Consider the following 17334-nt stretch of genomic DNA (forward strand, 5'->3'; position numbering starts at 1 on the left):
GCGTAGCATTCCAATGCCCAAGCATTGCGATTGGTCCACAGACATCGATCTTCTTCCTTGTTTGCTGAATCAACCTGCAAAATCCTTGTCAAGCCCTCATTAATCACAAGATGGAATCATACAGGCCTTCCTTTGAAATGCTGGCTGAGCATCTCACTGCTACAGTTCCAGCATTGGCAAGACTGCGGGGAGCTGCTCTTATTAGGGTGTTTACATAGTAACACACCATGGGCACCGCCCACGGATCATGGACGAACAAGACAAGATTGCCCGCCCACGTTTAGCCCACGGCCAAGATGCATTCAATGCACCATGGGCAAGTATTGGGCAGCTCTAATCTATAAACACCCTTAGGCTTGGGTTCACACCACCTTGGCGTGAAGGGTTACCGTCCTAGTTGGCCCAATAGGACGGACGAGTTGGGCATTACACAAAAAATTTGTGTCCAGCTCATGAAGGCCACCCACTTCATCTCCTCCGACCGCCACTACACCAATCACACGTCGGTGACATTAATTAGCGACGTGATGGGTGTGAACTACGACACCCGACAAGCCATCCTCCAATTCGATTTCTTTCGTCAGTGACGAGCGGGTGGTCTGAACCAACCCAGTCATGGGGGGGAACGATGGCGAAAGACATACGGTAGTGTTGGAGAAAGGGGAGATGATGTGTGAAGGGGTAGGAGGAGGGCGGCCTATTTGTCTTACTTTTGGTTGTGAGCGGAGGTCTCAATGCATATTGTACACAAAAACAAAGCTTAAAGCTTTGAAACCCTATAAGCAACTAAACACCTTTAAGGTCCTTATGATCACCACCATTGCCATTTTCATCATCTCCTTCTTCACCTCTTCTGTTTCTTAGCAGTACCATCAATCATAACAACAATATAGCACCACCCTGTAGAGCAGCAGTAGGAGCTCCATTTCATTTTGTTGTTTTTTGCAGCAGAATCGGCTCCATCTTCTTCATCTTTTTCATCAGCACAAGCAGTTACATCATCAGCATCATCATCATCATCTTCATCCATCAAATTCACGTTCTTCTTCATCAGCAGAATACCTCAGTAAGGAGCAGTATCTGCTGTTTAGCACAGCAGCATCATCATATCATTATCGTTGGTGGTGATGGAGTGCCTTGCCGTCACAGCTTCTCCAGGTATCTTGCATGCACGCCTTTCCTAGCTATCGATCCTTGTGGGTGCTTCTTCCTCTTAGATTTCACGTCAATTGGCACCAGAATCTCCGATTGTTTCCCTCTTATGATATTATCTGAACCGAGCCCAAGTTGCGGAGTAAGAATTCATCGGAATGAACGCAGCCCTCTTCCCAAATCGTTCTCGACATTGGGCTGTACTTGTTTCCTTGTGATGATCAATCCACAATGTTGTGCTGTTTTGGAGCAGTATCGCTGAAACATACGCCCCACAAGTATGCATATTTCGTGTTAGTTGCAACTTACATTTACTTTTTGCAAGAGCAGGCAATTCGATAATGACATCTCAGCTGGTTGTTCCAAGCTTCAAGGGTCTCTGTACAATGTCGATTCCGCAATCAGCTGCAAGATCCACTTTTATCAGCGGTTCGGTTCAGCTACGGGTGCCCATCTACCTGCAACGCACGATCTTGCGATCGGAAAAACCCATTTATGCAGCCTCTGTCACTGCTCCTGAGAGTAAGTTATTGGAGCAATCCAACTTGGGTGTTCGACTGAAACTCTTCTTAGTGTCGTGATTTCTGCAGCCAAGCAAAATGTTTCGAAATTCTGCTTCACTACGAAAGTAATATGACCGCAGCTTCTTATGCCTTGACCTTTGTCCGCATTTGGAGCAGAAATACTCTCAGAGGATGAACCAGAAAAGGAAACAGAATCCCAGCACACGCTCAGCCCACTCACACCTAATGCCTTTGAGGTAATATGACATGCTTACATGCATTTGTGGTATCTGCGTGAAACTTCGATTACATGCTTTAACGCTTCAAATCGGCCAGGTACAGTCATTGCTAATGGAAGTTTGCGATGAGACGAGTATCGCAGAATTGGAGCTCAAGGTAAGCCTGGTACTGAATGAGTTCTTAGTCCTCTAGCGTTTATCTTTGTGGAGTATGTCCTTAATGATGTACTTCAATTTGAGGATTATAGGTGGGTGCTTTCAAGTTGCACATGAAGAGAGATGTTGGGAAAATGAAGGGAACAGCTCCGGCAGTGCCAATAGCTCCACCTGTTCCTAGCAAGCCTATGGTGGAATCAGTATCGTCAGTTCCAGTGGTTGCTTCTCCTCCAGCAAAGGCTCCCTCAACATCAGCTGCAACACTACTAGCGACCCCTGCTTCAAAATCTGGCTCAAGGTTTGGGCTTTTGGAAGCAGCGGCAGATGAAGGGCTGCTTTTTGTAACTTCCCCAAAGGTAGACCTTGCTATCTATGTCATTTAAAAGAGATTCTTCTAAGAATTCTCAATCTGTATTGAAGCGGCTTAATAAAGTTCCTTTGACGCTCTTGCTTCTAGAAATACGGCAGGAATCTGCGGTTAGATTTTGTTTGTGCTTTGGAAACAATGTTTGATTTTTGCCTGTCAGCTACATTCTATCTGGTTTGTGGTTGGAACACTGAAGTTGATAGTGCTGCTGCACAGGTGGGTTTGTTTCGAAGGTCCCGTGTGGTCAAAGGAAAAAGTGGCCGACCATTGTGCGAGGAGGTATATTGCATCACTAGAAGATGGCTTTAGTCTGAAAACTTGCCCTATTCATGTTGCAGCGGTACAAAAGAAACTTACAACCTTACAAGTTCCCTTGTTTGGTTTGCATTTTTGGATGCGAATTGAATCTTGACAAGGGAGCTTATAAAATACAACGAGACATCTGTGGATTGTGTCTGCTTCATCTTTCTCCCATTAGGCCATGGATTGATTTTCAAGCTTAGGGCATTCATTTTGGAGGAATAGAGGTTAAACGTTCCAGTATCTTGCATGAAATGATTCTTTAAAATATAGTATTGTTTTCGATTAAATGCTGTGCTATACTCATGGATTATGTGGTTTGAGAGTTGATTTTCAGAATCATCCAATATTCTTTTTGGCCTCCAGGTACTTTGTGTCTAGTGTGGTCTTTTCTGCGTTGGAGAGGACTCTGTGCTGAGACTCGAGAGTGCGGATTTTTAGGACGACTGAGAGTGAAGATCTTTGTTGGTTTCTCTAGGACCTTTAGAATCTTGATGGTTAAGGTTTTACTGCCAAATTGGGAAGCTGAACAATCCAAGGGTTATGGATTCCCCATTTTGTGCCCAGGGTGGATGCTGTTGCTAGCCCAGGTACTAGGCTGCCTGAGTTGACCGCAAGCTTGACATTTCTAATCTGGCTCTTTTTACCATGCTTCCTGATAGCCCTTCATCCTTACACACTGGTAAATTCTTGGTGCCTAGGAAACGATGGCATCTTCGAATAAAACATTCTAGACATTGTTGGAGTGCATGAACTCTAGGGTGGCATTGGGTAACAATGGCTTCCCAGCAGATGTCTTCCCTTAATGAAACCTTTCTGCTCCTGTAAGATCTAGGAGTCCATCCTTCTCTGAATTCTCAAGCCAAGAGCCTTGAGAATTCAGAGAAGGATGGACTTCTTCTCTGGGCACTGATGACGACATAAGTGTTGCTTTGCTTGCTAAGTATGTCTTCCTTTTGCTTTTCATAAAAGTTTTTGTTTACCTCTTTTTTCTTCTCTTTCATTTTCTCTTTTATTTTCTTTGTAGATTTTTGATCTTTAGAACAACAAAAATTCTAAATTTGTATGATTGGACTTATTCTAGTCTTACAAAGGTATATAACTGCGATTAAGCATATTAAGGGGTCTCCAGTTCTTTAAGATGCCTTTCTTCCCTTTTTAGGGATGAGCTTAATATTGCCTCCTTTGATATGGGCAGGAAGCTGCTGGATTGAATACTTTCTTTCCCCACAGCCCATGACGGCAACAACCTCCTTAAGCTCCTTGAGAGTCAGAGGTGCACCATACCTCCAAAAAGAAGTTGATCAAAATGTTGGATCGATTCCCTCCTTACTAACTGGCATGTTTTTCTTGCTTGCGTGACCTCCTCATTCATCTGAATCGTAGAGGAAAGGCGAGTTTGAAAATGTTGAGCAATGTATATTTGGTTCTCCTCCTCATTAGAATTCTACATATTGTCCCCAACTTCAAGTAGAGGGATCTCCTGCTTCCTTCTATTGATTTAAAAAACCTCCTTTGTTGGCCTGTCCACCCTGAAATAGACCTTAAAATCTTGGAGTCTGGCCTGCTCTTGCCTTTTGAGCTCACTTTTGACAAGAACCAAGTCCTCTTGAGCCTTTAAACAGCCCTGTTTGGCCTGCAGTTTTAAGCCTTCTGTGATTTTATCCATACTCCTGGCACGAATTGTGGCCCTGTTTTTTCTTGCCGTTCTAAGAATGTGTTGAGTGTCCCTAACAGCTCATTGCCAGAAATCAGCACCAGTCTCCTCAGAAGCACAAGGGCATTTCCAAACAGCTGTAATCTGTTTTTAAGAGCAAATAAGCTGGGACCAGGAAGGGCTTTTCTGCCTCGCCCAAAGTCACACATCATCATAAGACGCTTATGATCTGATATGATAAGAGAGGAGAATTTGCCCAGCCACTTGTCCCCTCTGCTTCCCCCCATGTTAAAGCCCCCTAACACAATAGCATTACCATCTAGTATTTCTAAGGACTGCCAAGTCCTTTCTGTCCTGGCTACCAATTAGGGCATAAAGAGAAGCCACCGTGAATTGCATACCTTTGACTGTGCATTGTAGTGCAAGCCATCTGCTTTAAGTATCTGAGAAATTCTTGATAATACCCTGTTTGTAGTGTGAGAATCCCTAGGACAGTCCCTCCCCTGCCCTCATAAAACCACTTTCTCCTTTTGTCTATTACTTTAATCCTCTCTTCAAGAGTGTTGTTTGTGACCTTGACCTCCTGAAGGGCCAGAAAGGTAGGTGTGAATTTTTTCTCAACCATCTAGCCAAATTCTTCCCTCTAGAGGGTTCTGCAAGTCCACACACGTTGAGTGTGAGGAAAGAGATAGGCTTACTTACCATGCTTCTTCGGCCTCTTTTTGGCCCTGGGGTTGGTGCTCTTTGCATGGGCAGTTGCATCCTTAGCTTGAGAGGGTCTCCTCTTGTTGCGTATAACTGCTCTGCACAATTACATCTTTTTCCAAATGAGACAACAAGCATATCATCTGTCTAGTTAACTTCCACTTCAAACTCTTTAGACCAACCACTTTCCACATCCTCCTTAGGCTTCTCTTGCATCTGCTCATCTGTCTCCTGCCCTGCCAGAGTAGAAGGTTACCCCTTATCTTCAATAAACTCCTTAAGAGTATTGGGCTTGACTTGCTCTTTGGGAGGAATAATAGTAGGACAGTCAAGAATTGTCTTTTGAAAAAGCTAAGGCTAAGCCTGCCTTTGTTGCTCATCGTACAAGATGAGGAAAATGTTTTTGCTATCATTAGTGTAGAAAATGGCTTTGAATTGGTGTTCTTGTTGGCTATCAATTTGTTATGAAAGCAAAGAGTGACATGACCTGTACGGGAAAGCTATGTGAACATCGTTCATGCCCTAAAACGTTGGGAGGAATATGAAGAGCCTTGGTTATGGGAAAGACTAAAGAGAGTTCATGCCTTCAATGCTATCCTGACCTGTGTAAGGGGATTGATGGTTGATCTAGAATGTTGTTACATTCGAGTGTGTTGGGTATTGAGAGTGGAATGCAAGGGAGCAACAACGAAGGGATTGAAAGTACTTGCAAATGGATAATGAAGAAAGTACATGTGGCCTATATAGGTCCCAAAGTCAACCAAAGAGCTGACCAATGAAGTCAATTTGAGGATTGATTGAAGTCCTAACTGGCCTACAAGGCCATACTAGGGCTAAGTGCTGACTAACACCCCTCCATGGTATGCCTGAAGTATCTTGGATACATCACAGGGATACCTGGAATCTATATCATGGTTGAACATATTCGTCCAAGATGGTATAGCCTGATAGTACAAGGAGATTAACGGCATGTAATAAATGGTGCCAAGTGTAAAAGGCATGCTGAAAAGCCTTGAACTTGGGTTGTGGTAGAGCCTTCGTGAAGACATTTGCTAAGTTATCCTGCATGGGAACATAGGACAATTGTATATCTCCAGTTGGCAAGTGATCTTGAACATAATGATAGTGCACCTCAATGTGCTTGGTACGTGCAAGAAAGATAGGATTATGCGCAACAGACAAAGCACTCTGGCTATTAGTGTAGATCATGGTAGAGGAGGTCTGGTGGACATCAAGATCTGCAAGTAACTTACAAAGCCAAACACACTCTACTGTGGCTGTGAAGGCTAATGTGTACTCAGCTTCACAACTCGAAGTAGCAACTATAGGCTGCTTGTTGCTGAAGTGAGAGATGCTTGAAGAGCCAAGCATGAAACAATTGCCATTGTGAGACACCCTCGTGTCATACCAACCTGCCCAATCACTGTTTGTGAATGCATACAAATTCAGTGAAGATTGATCACTATAGAACAGTCCCAAATGCTGTGTGGCCTTCAAGTAACGGAAGACTCGCTTCACTGCCTGCTAATGCTGCATGCTGGGCTTGTGCATGTACCTGCTTAACTGGGAAATGGCATGCTGCAGATCAGGCTGGTATGATATAAGTAAATAACCCCACAACCTGCTGATAAAGAGTCGCATCAAATGGGACACTTCCATCTTAGGAGGAGAAAGGGAAGCCAGGTTACAATGGAGTCGAAACTAGCTCACAATCCTTGAATGGGAAGCGTTGCAAGAGCTATCCAATATATTTGGATTGACTCATCATTATGTCTCCCTCAATATCTAACATTGCAAATGAATTCTGCAAGTCTGTCTTGAAATTTGCAATTTTCTGCGTGTCGGGCCTAGTGATAAGCATGTCATCCATTGAGAAATTTCGATTCACTCTTCCGGACATAAAGAGTGGCCTTTGTAGGGCTGTTTTGAAACCCAAGGCATAGCAAAAAAGAAGGTATCTTGGCATACCATGCCCGTGGTGCGCGCTTCAAACCATAGAGGGCCTTTTTCAGCCGGCATACCTGAGTTTCAGAACTTGCAACCTCAAATCCTACAGGCTGAGTGAAAGCAGTCTTAACGTCCAACTGATGGACCTCCCAATGCTTGTGAGATGCAAGAGCAATAACACAACGAATGGTTGTGATGTATGAAGTGGGAGTGAATTCTCCTCCAAGTCAATGTCATGTTGTTGGGCATAGCCTTTCGCAACAAGGTGGGCTTTGTAGTGGTTAACACTGCCATCAACTTTCCGCTTCAGTTTGTAGACCCACTTAGTGCCTATGGCACGCTTGCTTGTTAGCAAGTCACACAACTCCCATGTGCCATTTGCATGAATGGATTCACGTTCAGCTTTCATGGCATCTATCCATTCTTTGTTATCAAATGCATATTTATGATAGAGAGGTTCCTCGTTACAAGTTGCTAGCTGCAATCAAAGCAACATGAAGCAAATCGTCCTGCATTTGTTTTTGTGCACTTCTGGTGCTAGCAACCAAGGGCTCAGCTTGCTTGCTGTCCCGTAGAGTATCCAAGAGCCTAGGAGGCATTGCGGTAGTAGTAGCTGCTGTGGAGGTAGCAGATGCCTGTGCTGTAGAGACAGGTCTAGTCTCGGATCCACATACAATACCTAAGAAATTCCTGGATACCAACAGGTGGCACACCACGTACGACCACGTGGGATAGTTGGTACCACCAAGAATGGAGTGTCCTCAGCAGCAAGCATTCCACATGACTCATGGTTTGCCATTGCATACGAAAATCCCCCAAAAAGAAAGTGCCTGCAAATGTCAAAGCCTCAAAGTTACAATGCAATGAGCTGGCTGCTCAAGAGTGGACTGCAAATGTGCAAATGTCAACTAAAAAATAACAGCAATGCTCTGCAAATGTAAATGCCACAAAAAAAAGCATAAGGCTGGCTGTCTCCCAAATGCTGTTCAAACGGCAATTGTCTGCAAATCTAAGCTGAATCTGTCCACAAATACTGGCTGAATGTTCCTTTAAAGAAATCCCCGAGAAGGACAAATTACCAAATCAAAGGGCAAATGCAAGAAAATCCCATGTTGAGCTGAACCAAGCAAATGTCACTGCAATCTAACACCAAAATTGGCAAAGGCTCCCAATTTTGAGAGGGCAAATATGCCAAAAAGAGGGCAAATGGGACAAAAGGCCCAAATTGTGTTGCAATCCAGCAAATGTGAGTAAATGTGCTGCAATTTCTAGCCAATGTCAATACTCGTGAATGCAATGTCTGCAATAAATTGTCCCTGACCTCAAAAATCCCCAAAATCTGCCAAAGTCAAATTGCTAAAGATAGCAAATGTCTGCAGTCTCACTTAGTTTGAGTGGAAAAGTGCCTGCAAATCTGCCAAAAGACTTGTCCTTTGCTAAATGGAAGCCCAATGTGAGAAGCCCCAATTTCTCAAGGGCAAATTACAACAAAAGAGGGAAAAAGCAGGAAAAGTCCCAAATTTGTCTACAAATGTGCAAATTTACTGCAATTTCTGTCAATGTACACAAAATGGCCCAAATTTCGCTAAGTTTGACTATGTACGATGATCATACGGTTAGTTGGTGCTGACACAGATTGTATGAAGCAGACAACCCCAAATTGTACGGCACAATACTAGTTGTAGGTCGGCGCCTGTATGGATAATTGCACGCTATGTGTATGGAGATGTTGACGAAGTACAGACGGTATCATACGATTTGCAGTGCACAATTATGCGGTGAATTGATGGGCGATATACGGATGTTGCACAACCAACTGTACGGTTGTACGGTCACGCGCAAAAGAGCTGTACGGCGCTACGCAAGTATGTGCAGATGTACGGCTGCCCTTTGTCGGAACTTGGCGAAGATGTTGGTGCAAACTTGTACAGAAGTTGCAAAGTATGCATGGGGGTGAGTAGGACGACGGGAGCAGGTACTAGGATCTCTGATACCACATGAGGGAGCAATGGAAAGGGAGCAACAAGAGCTGAAGAGACTGAATGTACTTGCAAATGGATAATGACGAAAGTACATGGGGTGGCCTATATAGGCCCCAAAGTCAACCAAAGAGTTGACCAATGAAGTCAACCTGAGGGTTGACTGAAGTCCTAATTGGCCTACAAGGCCAAACCAGGGCCAAGTGCTAATGGAGTGGACCTTAGTGTGGTTGGATGGACCTTTGTGAGGTTGGAGTTGGACCTTGTGAGTGGATCTTATGTAATCAAAGGCTCTCATTTCGTTAGCCTTGTGAAGCTAAGTTTGGGAAATAATTTAGGTGTTTTGTATCCCCATAAAGTGAAATGCAGTTGCATCTTTAATTTGATCCTGTTGCACTTAAATTAAGTCTATGAAATCTCCTCCTCTTGATAATCCCTTCATATTTGCAAAACCTTATACTTGTAACCGAACAGGAAATGTTGTGCACCCTTGTAGGTTTTTTATTGTTTTACTTGAAAAGAATAAAAGAGGGTAAATTCTTAATGCATTGATCTTTTCTTGCTGCCAGGGGCAAGTTATCAAAGAAGGTCAAGTGGTCTGCTATGTGGAACAACTTGGGACACAACAGCCTGTAGAGGTATGTCAGCTTGATGTTTGATATGCAACAATGAGTCTTTGAGATCGGTCCTTCCTTCCTTGCATGCATAACTCAAAAGGGTGTCTAAACAGTCTTCCATTTGTTGTGCATAATATTCTAGTGAATTCTAGTTTGCATCTCTGAAACTCTTCATTACGTTATCTTGATTTGACGTGAATTTCTTTCTCCTTGAAGAGAAATTTTTTGAAATGAAGAAATGAGCATATTTTTGCATGTCCATATATACACTGGGTCAATATTGGCTCAAGACTAAAAAAAGAATTGCGGAAGGTTTCTCAATCAATCAAAGGTAATGGATATATACATGGTGGTGCGGCTTGCTGATTTTGTTGTAATTCTTTCTATTTGTAGCAATGTGCTGCCCTATCAGCTGTTTCTTCTAAGTTTTTGGGATTAGAAACGCTCGTTTAGGAAATACTTTAAACAAAAAATTGGATGAAGAGATTATGAACTACTTGCCTTCTAGCCTTTGTATAAAGGCCCCAGGGATGCTCATGTGTCTGGGTGTGTGAATATATGTGTGTGTGAGTGAGAGATTATGCTTATGCTAGGGGCTACACCCACCATTTGTCACTGATGACATTAGTGGGGATGCCAAACTGAAGGTTGAGCTGCTCAACAAACTGCCCCTGCTACGAAGTTAGGGTTTAAAGGTTGCGCAGATCTGTAGAGCTCTGTATGGTGGCGGACCTGTTGGAAAGGTCACCTCCCCATCTGTAAGCCCCCAAATAATGTGAGCAAATATATGGTAGAAATCAAGATGGAAATGTTGACCAGCAAGGTAAGGACTTGGATGCAGTTACACTTCATACTTTTAGGCATGCAAACTTTGAGGACGAAGTTTTCGAGGCAGAGGTGAGTGCATTATATGGTCTCCATAAAGGAAGAAGATATCAAAGACCACACAGATGAAAGAAGATGCCTAAGTAAACTTGCACACAATGACGAGGAGGATCTTGTGTAGCATGAACAACATATGCATGACAGCTTGAATCCTGAAGCTGCATCACAACACATTTAGGAGCTTGATAGTGGGGAATATGGCCACAACCTTAACATAATTAATGACCTTCAGTACTACTCAATAGATGAGTATACGTGGGAGTTGTGCCATATACACTTAGCACCTATAATGAGAACCATGGCATCTCATAGGTGGAAACGGTGTCCTCAGCTGTGTACATCATGTGATAAATGCTACCTTGTATTGACATTTGCAAAAGCAAATCCATGTCACATGATGAGACCGAGAAAAACTATGAGGGTGATGTTAGGACCACGAACTATAGATCAAGGTTTAGTAGTAACATGCAAATATCACTAGCCTACGAGCTAGAAATTCAGAAATATGTAAAAAGGGTCCTTTTCCAGCAAGTTGCAGACATAAGCCAGCAAGACAAGCCCCGAGATTCAGCTGTTATGATTGTAGTCCTAATGCATTGTGAGGTTGCGGCTTTTGGGCCACAAAATTTGGCATATTTATAATCATTATGCTTCTTTATACTGCATGAAGTTATTCTAGCTTGTCAACAATGGAGCTCCATGGATTTTGGTATCACAAGGAGACCACCCATATGTTTGCCAGCTCCTTTATAGCCACATGCAAAGTATAATTATAGATTGGAATCATGATGTTGAAATGAATGGCTGCTTGATAGACGATCTTTTAAGCGTTGACAGAAGTGGGTCTATTGTACTTTCAGATTTGAGCATTGTGGCCCTGGAACCGAAAATTTTGATGCAGTCGTTTTCAAGAGGTAATGCATTACACAGCCCTATGTGCATGCCACTATTTCAGTCCATTCACAATGAGGTTTATGGAAACTAATTTATCAGCTGACTGAAAATCCTGCAATGAGATCAATCTTGGGAATTCTGCTTTGTACGGAGAGCTTAAGCAGAGGTAACTTTGCAAAAGAACTAACTGAGCTTGAACGAGCCACTTGAAAAGGACACATTGCAAGAGAATGTATGACAAGGCGTTGTCATTCCAATTTTAATGTTCATGTTACATACAACCTGCTAGTGTTGTGTGGGGAAAGGGCCAGAAGCATGTAGTGAGTGAATGCTATAGATTTGGTTGCATCATATCTCGAATATCAACATTTGAAAGTTCATGCCTCACCTTCAAGAAAGAAGTGGTACTCGTTAGAGTGCGTGATTTGACCTTGGCTAGTGGTACTTGAGGATTATGGCAGATGTGATGTGCTCAATTGTGCTTAGCTGCTGCCAATAAGGCATGCATACTCAAGAATATGGGTCAGCACATGCACTTTGGGTTGCTCATGGCTGATAGCTTTTGGGGGATGTTCATGTTTGTGCTGTCTTCTTACTACAACAATAACATGGAGAGCTGACCCTTTTCAGTCTGAAGCAAATGGAGGTCACACGGGACCTGGCATTTACCTAATTCATCCACTGCCCCCTCCTTGTTCTACCAAAACAGGTTCTAACAATGTGTTTGATTATTTTGTTTGAGGCTGCAATACTGCAGCCCTAATGAAGATGATTTTCAGTTCTTCACATTCGTTAAGGACAGGATAACCAGAGATGTAGTACAAAGACAGCTCATTGAAGCTGCCATGTTGGGTATATGGCAAAGGAATCAATGCTTCCCATGTGGAGAAAAGCACAATGGGGTGTGCAGAACTAAAACGATGGGGACATCCGTAACAGATTATGGAGCTTTGCAACGATGAGCGTGCCAGGAAGGATTACCACCCACATGACCCTGGAGGTGCCTCAAGACCCAAGGCAAAAAAAAATATCACATTTCTTTTTGACCCTGGTTGCATGTGTGATGGAATTTGTCCTTTTTACAGCAGGGGGGCTTGGTGCCTAACCATCACTTGCAATTTTGAGGACAAAATTATTTTTGAGAGATGGGTTGTAATGAAGGCCAATTTGGGCCAAGCTAGCCTCTCCCCACCCCTTGTACGTACTTGACGTTCTCCCTCCTCCTTCCTCCTACTTGCTTGCACACACACACACACACTCTCTCTCTCTCTCTCTCTCTCTCTCTCTCTCTCTCTCTCTCTCAAAATATGGCACCCCGAATGTAGAGATCACAGAGATTGCACCCCCCCGTGACTGCGAGAGACGCCCCACAGACACATACGAGATATTTTTGCAGCTCACAGGAGAGCCACCATGGCACCTGGCTATGTGTTTTGACTCTGACATTGAGTACTAGTTTGGTGAGCTTTGAGTTTAGCATAGTACTCAGCAAACGGACTTTGCGAGCCTTTTGCTTCAGCCCACAGTGGCTTGTATGAGTTACTCTTGGATTGTAGTCTGTCTCATAGGCCCGCAAGGCCCCCCGAAGACAGTAATCTCTCTCTCTCTCTCTCTCTCTCTCTCTCTCTCTCTCCTACCCCATCTCTCTCCTTCTCTGCCTCCTCTCTCTCCCTTCCGCTCCTCTGTCCCCAACCAATCTTAGCTCACTTAAAAAAAAGATTCCATTTAGAGCCGTCTATCCTTCTAGCCTTAATTATCTTATACAATCTTCTATACTGTACAGATCTTGGAGATCTTAAGAGTGTTATAGCTCCTCTAAACATATTTAGAAAGATATAACACCTTCAACTGTACCATAAACATAGCATGTCTTTAAAAGCCCTGATAAATGCAATCCTTTGGTGCATGCCAAGCAGCCACATTCCGCATTTATAAAATGATAATACTAGTAATGCTTTATTACTATTTGTGTTAAAGCCATTGCGGTTCCACTACTCCTGGTAAGGTTATTTTGTTTCTTTTGGTGAATATTTTTGCTACCTTTCCGTTTGTGTTGTACCAAACTAAGTTGATCCCTTGTATGTTCCCAAATGAAATGATTGTGTAACCTCCATGTGTTTGCATTGAGCATGCAAGAGGGATTTGTTGCTAAGCAGCACACACGTAGCTATATTGTAGCAAAATAGCGGGGACCTGTTATTTAAGTTTATGTGAGCAATATTAGCTTGCATGTATCATTGGTAGCTCCTCAGTTCTCTGCTATGTTGGATATAGCAATCAATGTTGCTTTCTGCTGCTCCATGACACACAGGCAACTTGCAACGAGGACAGCTACTGTAGCATATCGGCATCCAACTGATAAAACCCACTTCTTAGCTACAATCCAAGCGATTAAAATATTACCACTTATTTACGGAGTAATTACAGAGTAACGTTCATGGAGTAATTAAAATATTACCACTTATTTACGGAGTAATTACAGAGTAATTGGGGTCTATAAGTAACGTTTGCTCTTTGAACAACAAAGGGCGTGGTTGCAAACCCATCATAAGAACTTTATTTGTCTGACATGTCTTACGTCAAGACTTTTCAGAAGGAGAGTGTTCTATACATAAGACTCGTTGAGCCTCAAGATGAAGACACTATCCAAAGCTTCTAGTCTTCCAATTTCTAATAGCTCTTTGTTAATGAGGAATGGGTTTAGCCTGTTCATTAAGCTTAGAAGTGGATATGAGGTGAAATCGACTCCTTCCACAGAGCCATGGAGTCGCACAAAACATTCCTAAACACAACATTTTTGAAACGCTTCCATGCTTCACAGATTCAAAATGGGGGTTGTACTGTTGAGGCAGATATTCTAATATATAAGGTACACGAAATGCAAAAAAAGGGTTAAAAAGACTCTGAATGATAAAAAATGATGCCTTGCAAGTTGAAAGCTGAAAGTTGAGCTGTGACAGAAAGGACACTCCTTAAAGCTAAACTTTCACTCAAACATAGCACATTTGAGGATTAGCAGACTCCTAGTTTACCATTAGGACCTAAATTTGAAAACAGCAATATCCATAACTGAACATTCAAGATTTCAATTTTCAAGGTTTGAATTCATAAGCTAGAAGCTACAATTAATCTACAGAACCGTTTACCTGCAAAATGAGAATGAGTATAACTAACGGCGGTCAATTAAGGACGTCAAATGTTGCAGCTACTAAGTAGAATTGCACAGATATTAGAAACTAAGTAATAAAGTCCAATGTTATATAAACTAGAGTCTACAACAATAATACAATATTTATCTCAATTACTCGTGCAAAAATAGACCCAGCCTGTGTTTTGATGTATATGAAACATTGTGTATATTACAAAATATGTATTTTTGTGACTATTCCCTACATACACATAGGGCATGCTAATATTTGTTCTAGTAATTCACACAAGAACCTACTCACCTTTTGGAAGTTGTGCTGTGGAATTGAGCTTTTGAATGTTGTTTGAGATCATGTGTCACACAGTCAGGTTTACTTACGTACTGAATTTGAATATGTTGTAGCTAAAGCATTGTACATGATATTCTACAATGGTTGGAATTGCACTTGGGGGATTCATTTTCCTGTCGCCTGTTGCCTTTCATATGCACTGAGGCAAAGCTACATGATAGAAGTAACTAGCTGCACTGGCTATGGTTTTATGTAGTGTTTTTTACTTTACTTGTTACTACTGTCCTGGTTTTGTGTCTAGGCATACTGTTAATTGGTCATAGTAGCTTTTTATAATATTTGATTGCAGAGCAAACTAAGCTCATAAAACCTTTGATTTGTTTTCTGAGATGCACAGGCTGAAAATTCTGGAGAAGTGGTTAAAATCTTATGGGAAGATGGAGGTGAGCATAAAACCTGACACTATTTTGTCATGGAATAAATGAGATGAATGGGTTGTTGGCTTTCATGCAGAGTGTTGGGATCTCTTTGGGTTATAAGTGGGTGCTTTGCAACTACTATATATGTAACCAATGATGTGAATGGATGCAGAGTCTGTTGGTTATGGTGATCCTCTTGTTGCCATTCGACCGTCTTTTCCTGGCATTAAGTAAGCTTGGTTGAATCTGCTGAACTTGGTGTGGTATCAAGTCGTGATGTAAAGATCGGGGATATACAGATTCTAATGTAGTCACCAAAATCATGTGAAGAGGCTACCTGGTCAGAGATCTGCCCTTTTTCCTGGACTCCTTTGCATTTGAGATACATGGCTGGCAAATACATTATTCTTGGACCAAATAACGGGAGGGTTCAAGAAAACTGAAGAGCCTTCCTATTTTTCCCTTGTGACTTTTCAAGTTCTAGCTTTGCTAGTTGAAAGCTTGTTGTTACACAGGTTTTCAAACATATATCTTATGCATGTATCTGTCATTGGGGATAAAGTTATTCTTAACTTGACTTTATGCTTCAAAGATTTCTCCCAATTGAAGAGACCGTGCAGAATTTTTGTACCTCTTTATGAGCTGATCTACTGTGTAGGTGGTCTATAAATTTCCAAGAAACATGTTAGCAGATGAAACAAATTTACTTTGTTCCAGTTTGTCTACATGGACTTTATACAAATTATACTGAATTTCCCTGCATATGCCCCTTCAAATGCGGTTGATTGCTGATATTTCAAGAGCTGTTTGGCCAATGATACCCTTAAGACCTGCAGTCTTTTAGTACATGTTTTCAATGAGCTAATTTACTGGTATATGTGAGGTATAAAATTTGTGAAGTATATGTGAACTGTAGCATACTCAGAAATCTGCAGCGTGCGTTAAAGAAATTCACAGGAGTTGGCAACATGTATGATTGCTCTGTTTGGGTCAAACAATTTCTGACGAGGATTTTTTTAATGGTTGCTGATTGAATGGGCATCTTATTGTTCAAAGCATTATTCTCTCTCTGGGATTTAGTTTCAAGCAAATATCTTACTTAAATGATTAAATGGTCCTTTGGTACAAGGCTATCATTAGCTCGTACTACCATTTCTTACTGCTCCTAGATCTATCTTGTACGAGTTAGGAAACAAAAACATTGTGTGGCAATGCATCTACATCCATTTGATGATCCAAAGATTTGTACACCCAAGTTTATTAGTAGTGCAATTGTGGAACAATTTTCATGTTCCTTACCTTAGAGAAGCGCTTAGAGGCCTTCCTCCCATTCAGAATCTTTATAGTGTCCAGTGAATAGAAGAGTTTTCTTCGTACATGTATGAGCAATTGACTTTCCATGTAATGTTGTTTTCAAGTATCCCCAAGTTTGGAGTGCTTATGGGAATAGAGGCCATATCCTTTGCAGTGCTCAAACATAATACTTCTTTTGCTTCTAGAAATAACGGCTTTGAGCATCCAGATAATTTTGTTCAAAATTTAAAAGACTTTTCCATTCTTTCAGTTATGACATGTATCTAGTCAACATGACCAAATGATATTGATGATTTGAGAAAGGGACCTTTTTGGCCTCGTGATGTATAATGATTGGTACCAACAAACCTTTATTTATGCATCTTCTTGTGTTGCCTTCTGTTGCCAATGTGTGGAGTGTGTGGGCCGGTTCCGCTTCCGCACACCATCCTGGTACACAGGTCCATCTCTGGTAGCACCTCCTGGTACCACCTCCTTCAGTCACGTTCCCGCCTCTGAACTCGAGCAATCCAGCTGTCACGATCTTCCAGTCGTCCCCCTCATGAATGAACAACCTGGAGTCTTCCAGGCACCATGCTGTGAGGGTCTGTTTCAACCCGTCCTTCCTTTGGCAAGGTCTGCAACCAATGAATATTTCCAGATAACCTGGACCATGAACTCTCGTTGAATTCTCAAGCAGGTACTCTTCTGGCTTCAGTACTCTTTGTCCATCACCTTCTAGCAATCTGCGTCCAAGATTTGAAGAAGCACCAATACTTCCCCT

The 17334-nt window shown here is 42.2% G+C and overlaps 1 protein-coding gene across 2 annotated transcripts; it reads left to right on the forward strand.

The window, feature by feature from the left end:
* Nucleotides 1–743: 743 nt before the first annotated feature.
* LOC147900250 (uncharacterized) lies at nt 744–16038 on the forward strand. Of its 2 annotated transcripts, none has more exons than XM_087376958.1 (9): nt 744–1158; nt 1483–1674; nt 1833–1912; nt 1998–2051; nt 2143–2406; nt 2634–2696; nt 9575–9643; nt 15236–15281; nt 15430–16038. In XM_087376958.1, exons 1-9 carry the CDS (start codon nt 1128–1130, stop codon nt 15489–15491), a joined length of 861 nt encoding a protein of 286 aa, XP_087233084.1. In that variant the 5' UTR covers nt 744–1127; the 3' UTR covers nt 15492–16038. The 2 variants fall into 2 exon arrangements, with proteins under 2 accessions (XP_087233084.1, XP_087233083.1); XM_087376957.1 differs by having other exon boundaries at nt 746–1158; nt 1992–2051; nt 15430–16037.
* Nucleotides 16039–17334: the final 1296 nt, after the last annotated feature.

This window comes from Dipteris shenzhenensis, chromosome 7, assembly GCF_047967505.1.
Source record: "Dipteris shenzhenensis isolate YYH24624 ecotype China chromosome 7, Dip_SZ_1.0, whole genome shotgun sequence".
NCBI lineage: Eukaryota > Viridiplantae > Streptophyta > Polypodiopsida > Gleicheniales > Dipteridaceae > Dipteris > Dipteris shenzhenensis.

Coding starts and splice junctions, on each gene's coding strand:
- LOC147900250 (XM_087376957.1), top strand. CDS start 1,128: ATGGAGTGCCTTGCCGTCACAGCTTCTCCAG. Junction 2,052..2,142: donor TCGCAGAATTGGAGCTCAAG/GTAAGCCTGGTA, acceptor TGAGGATTATAG/GTGGGTGCTTTCAAGTTGCA. Junction 2,407..2,633: donor TTTTTGTAACTTCCCCAAAG/GTAGACCTTGCT, acceptor GCTGCTGCACAG/GTGGGTTTGTTTCGAAGGTC.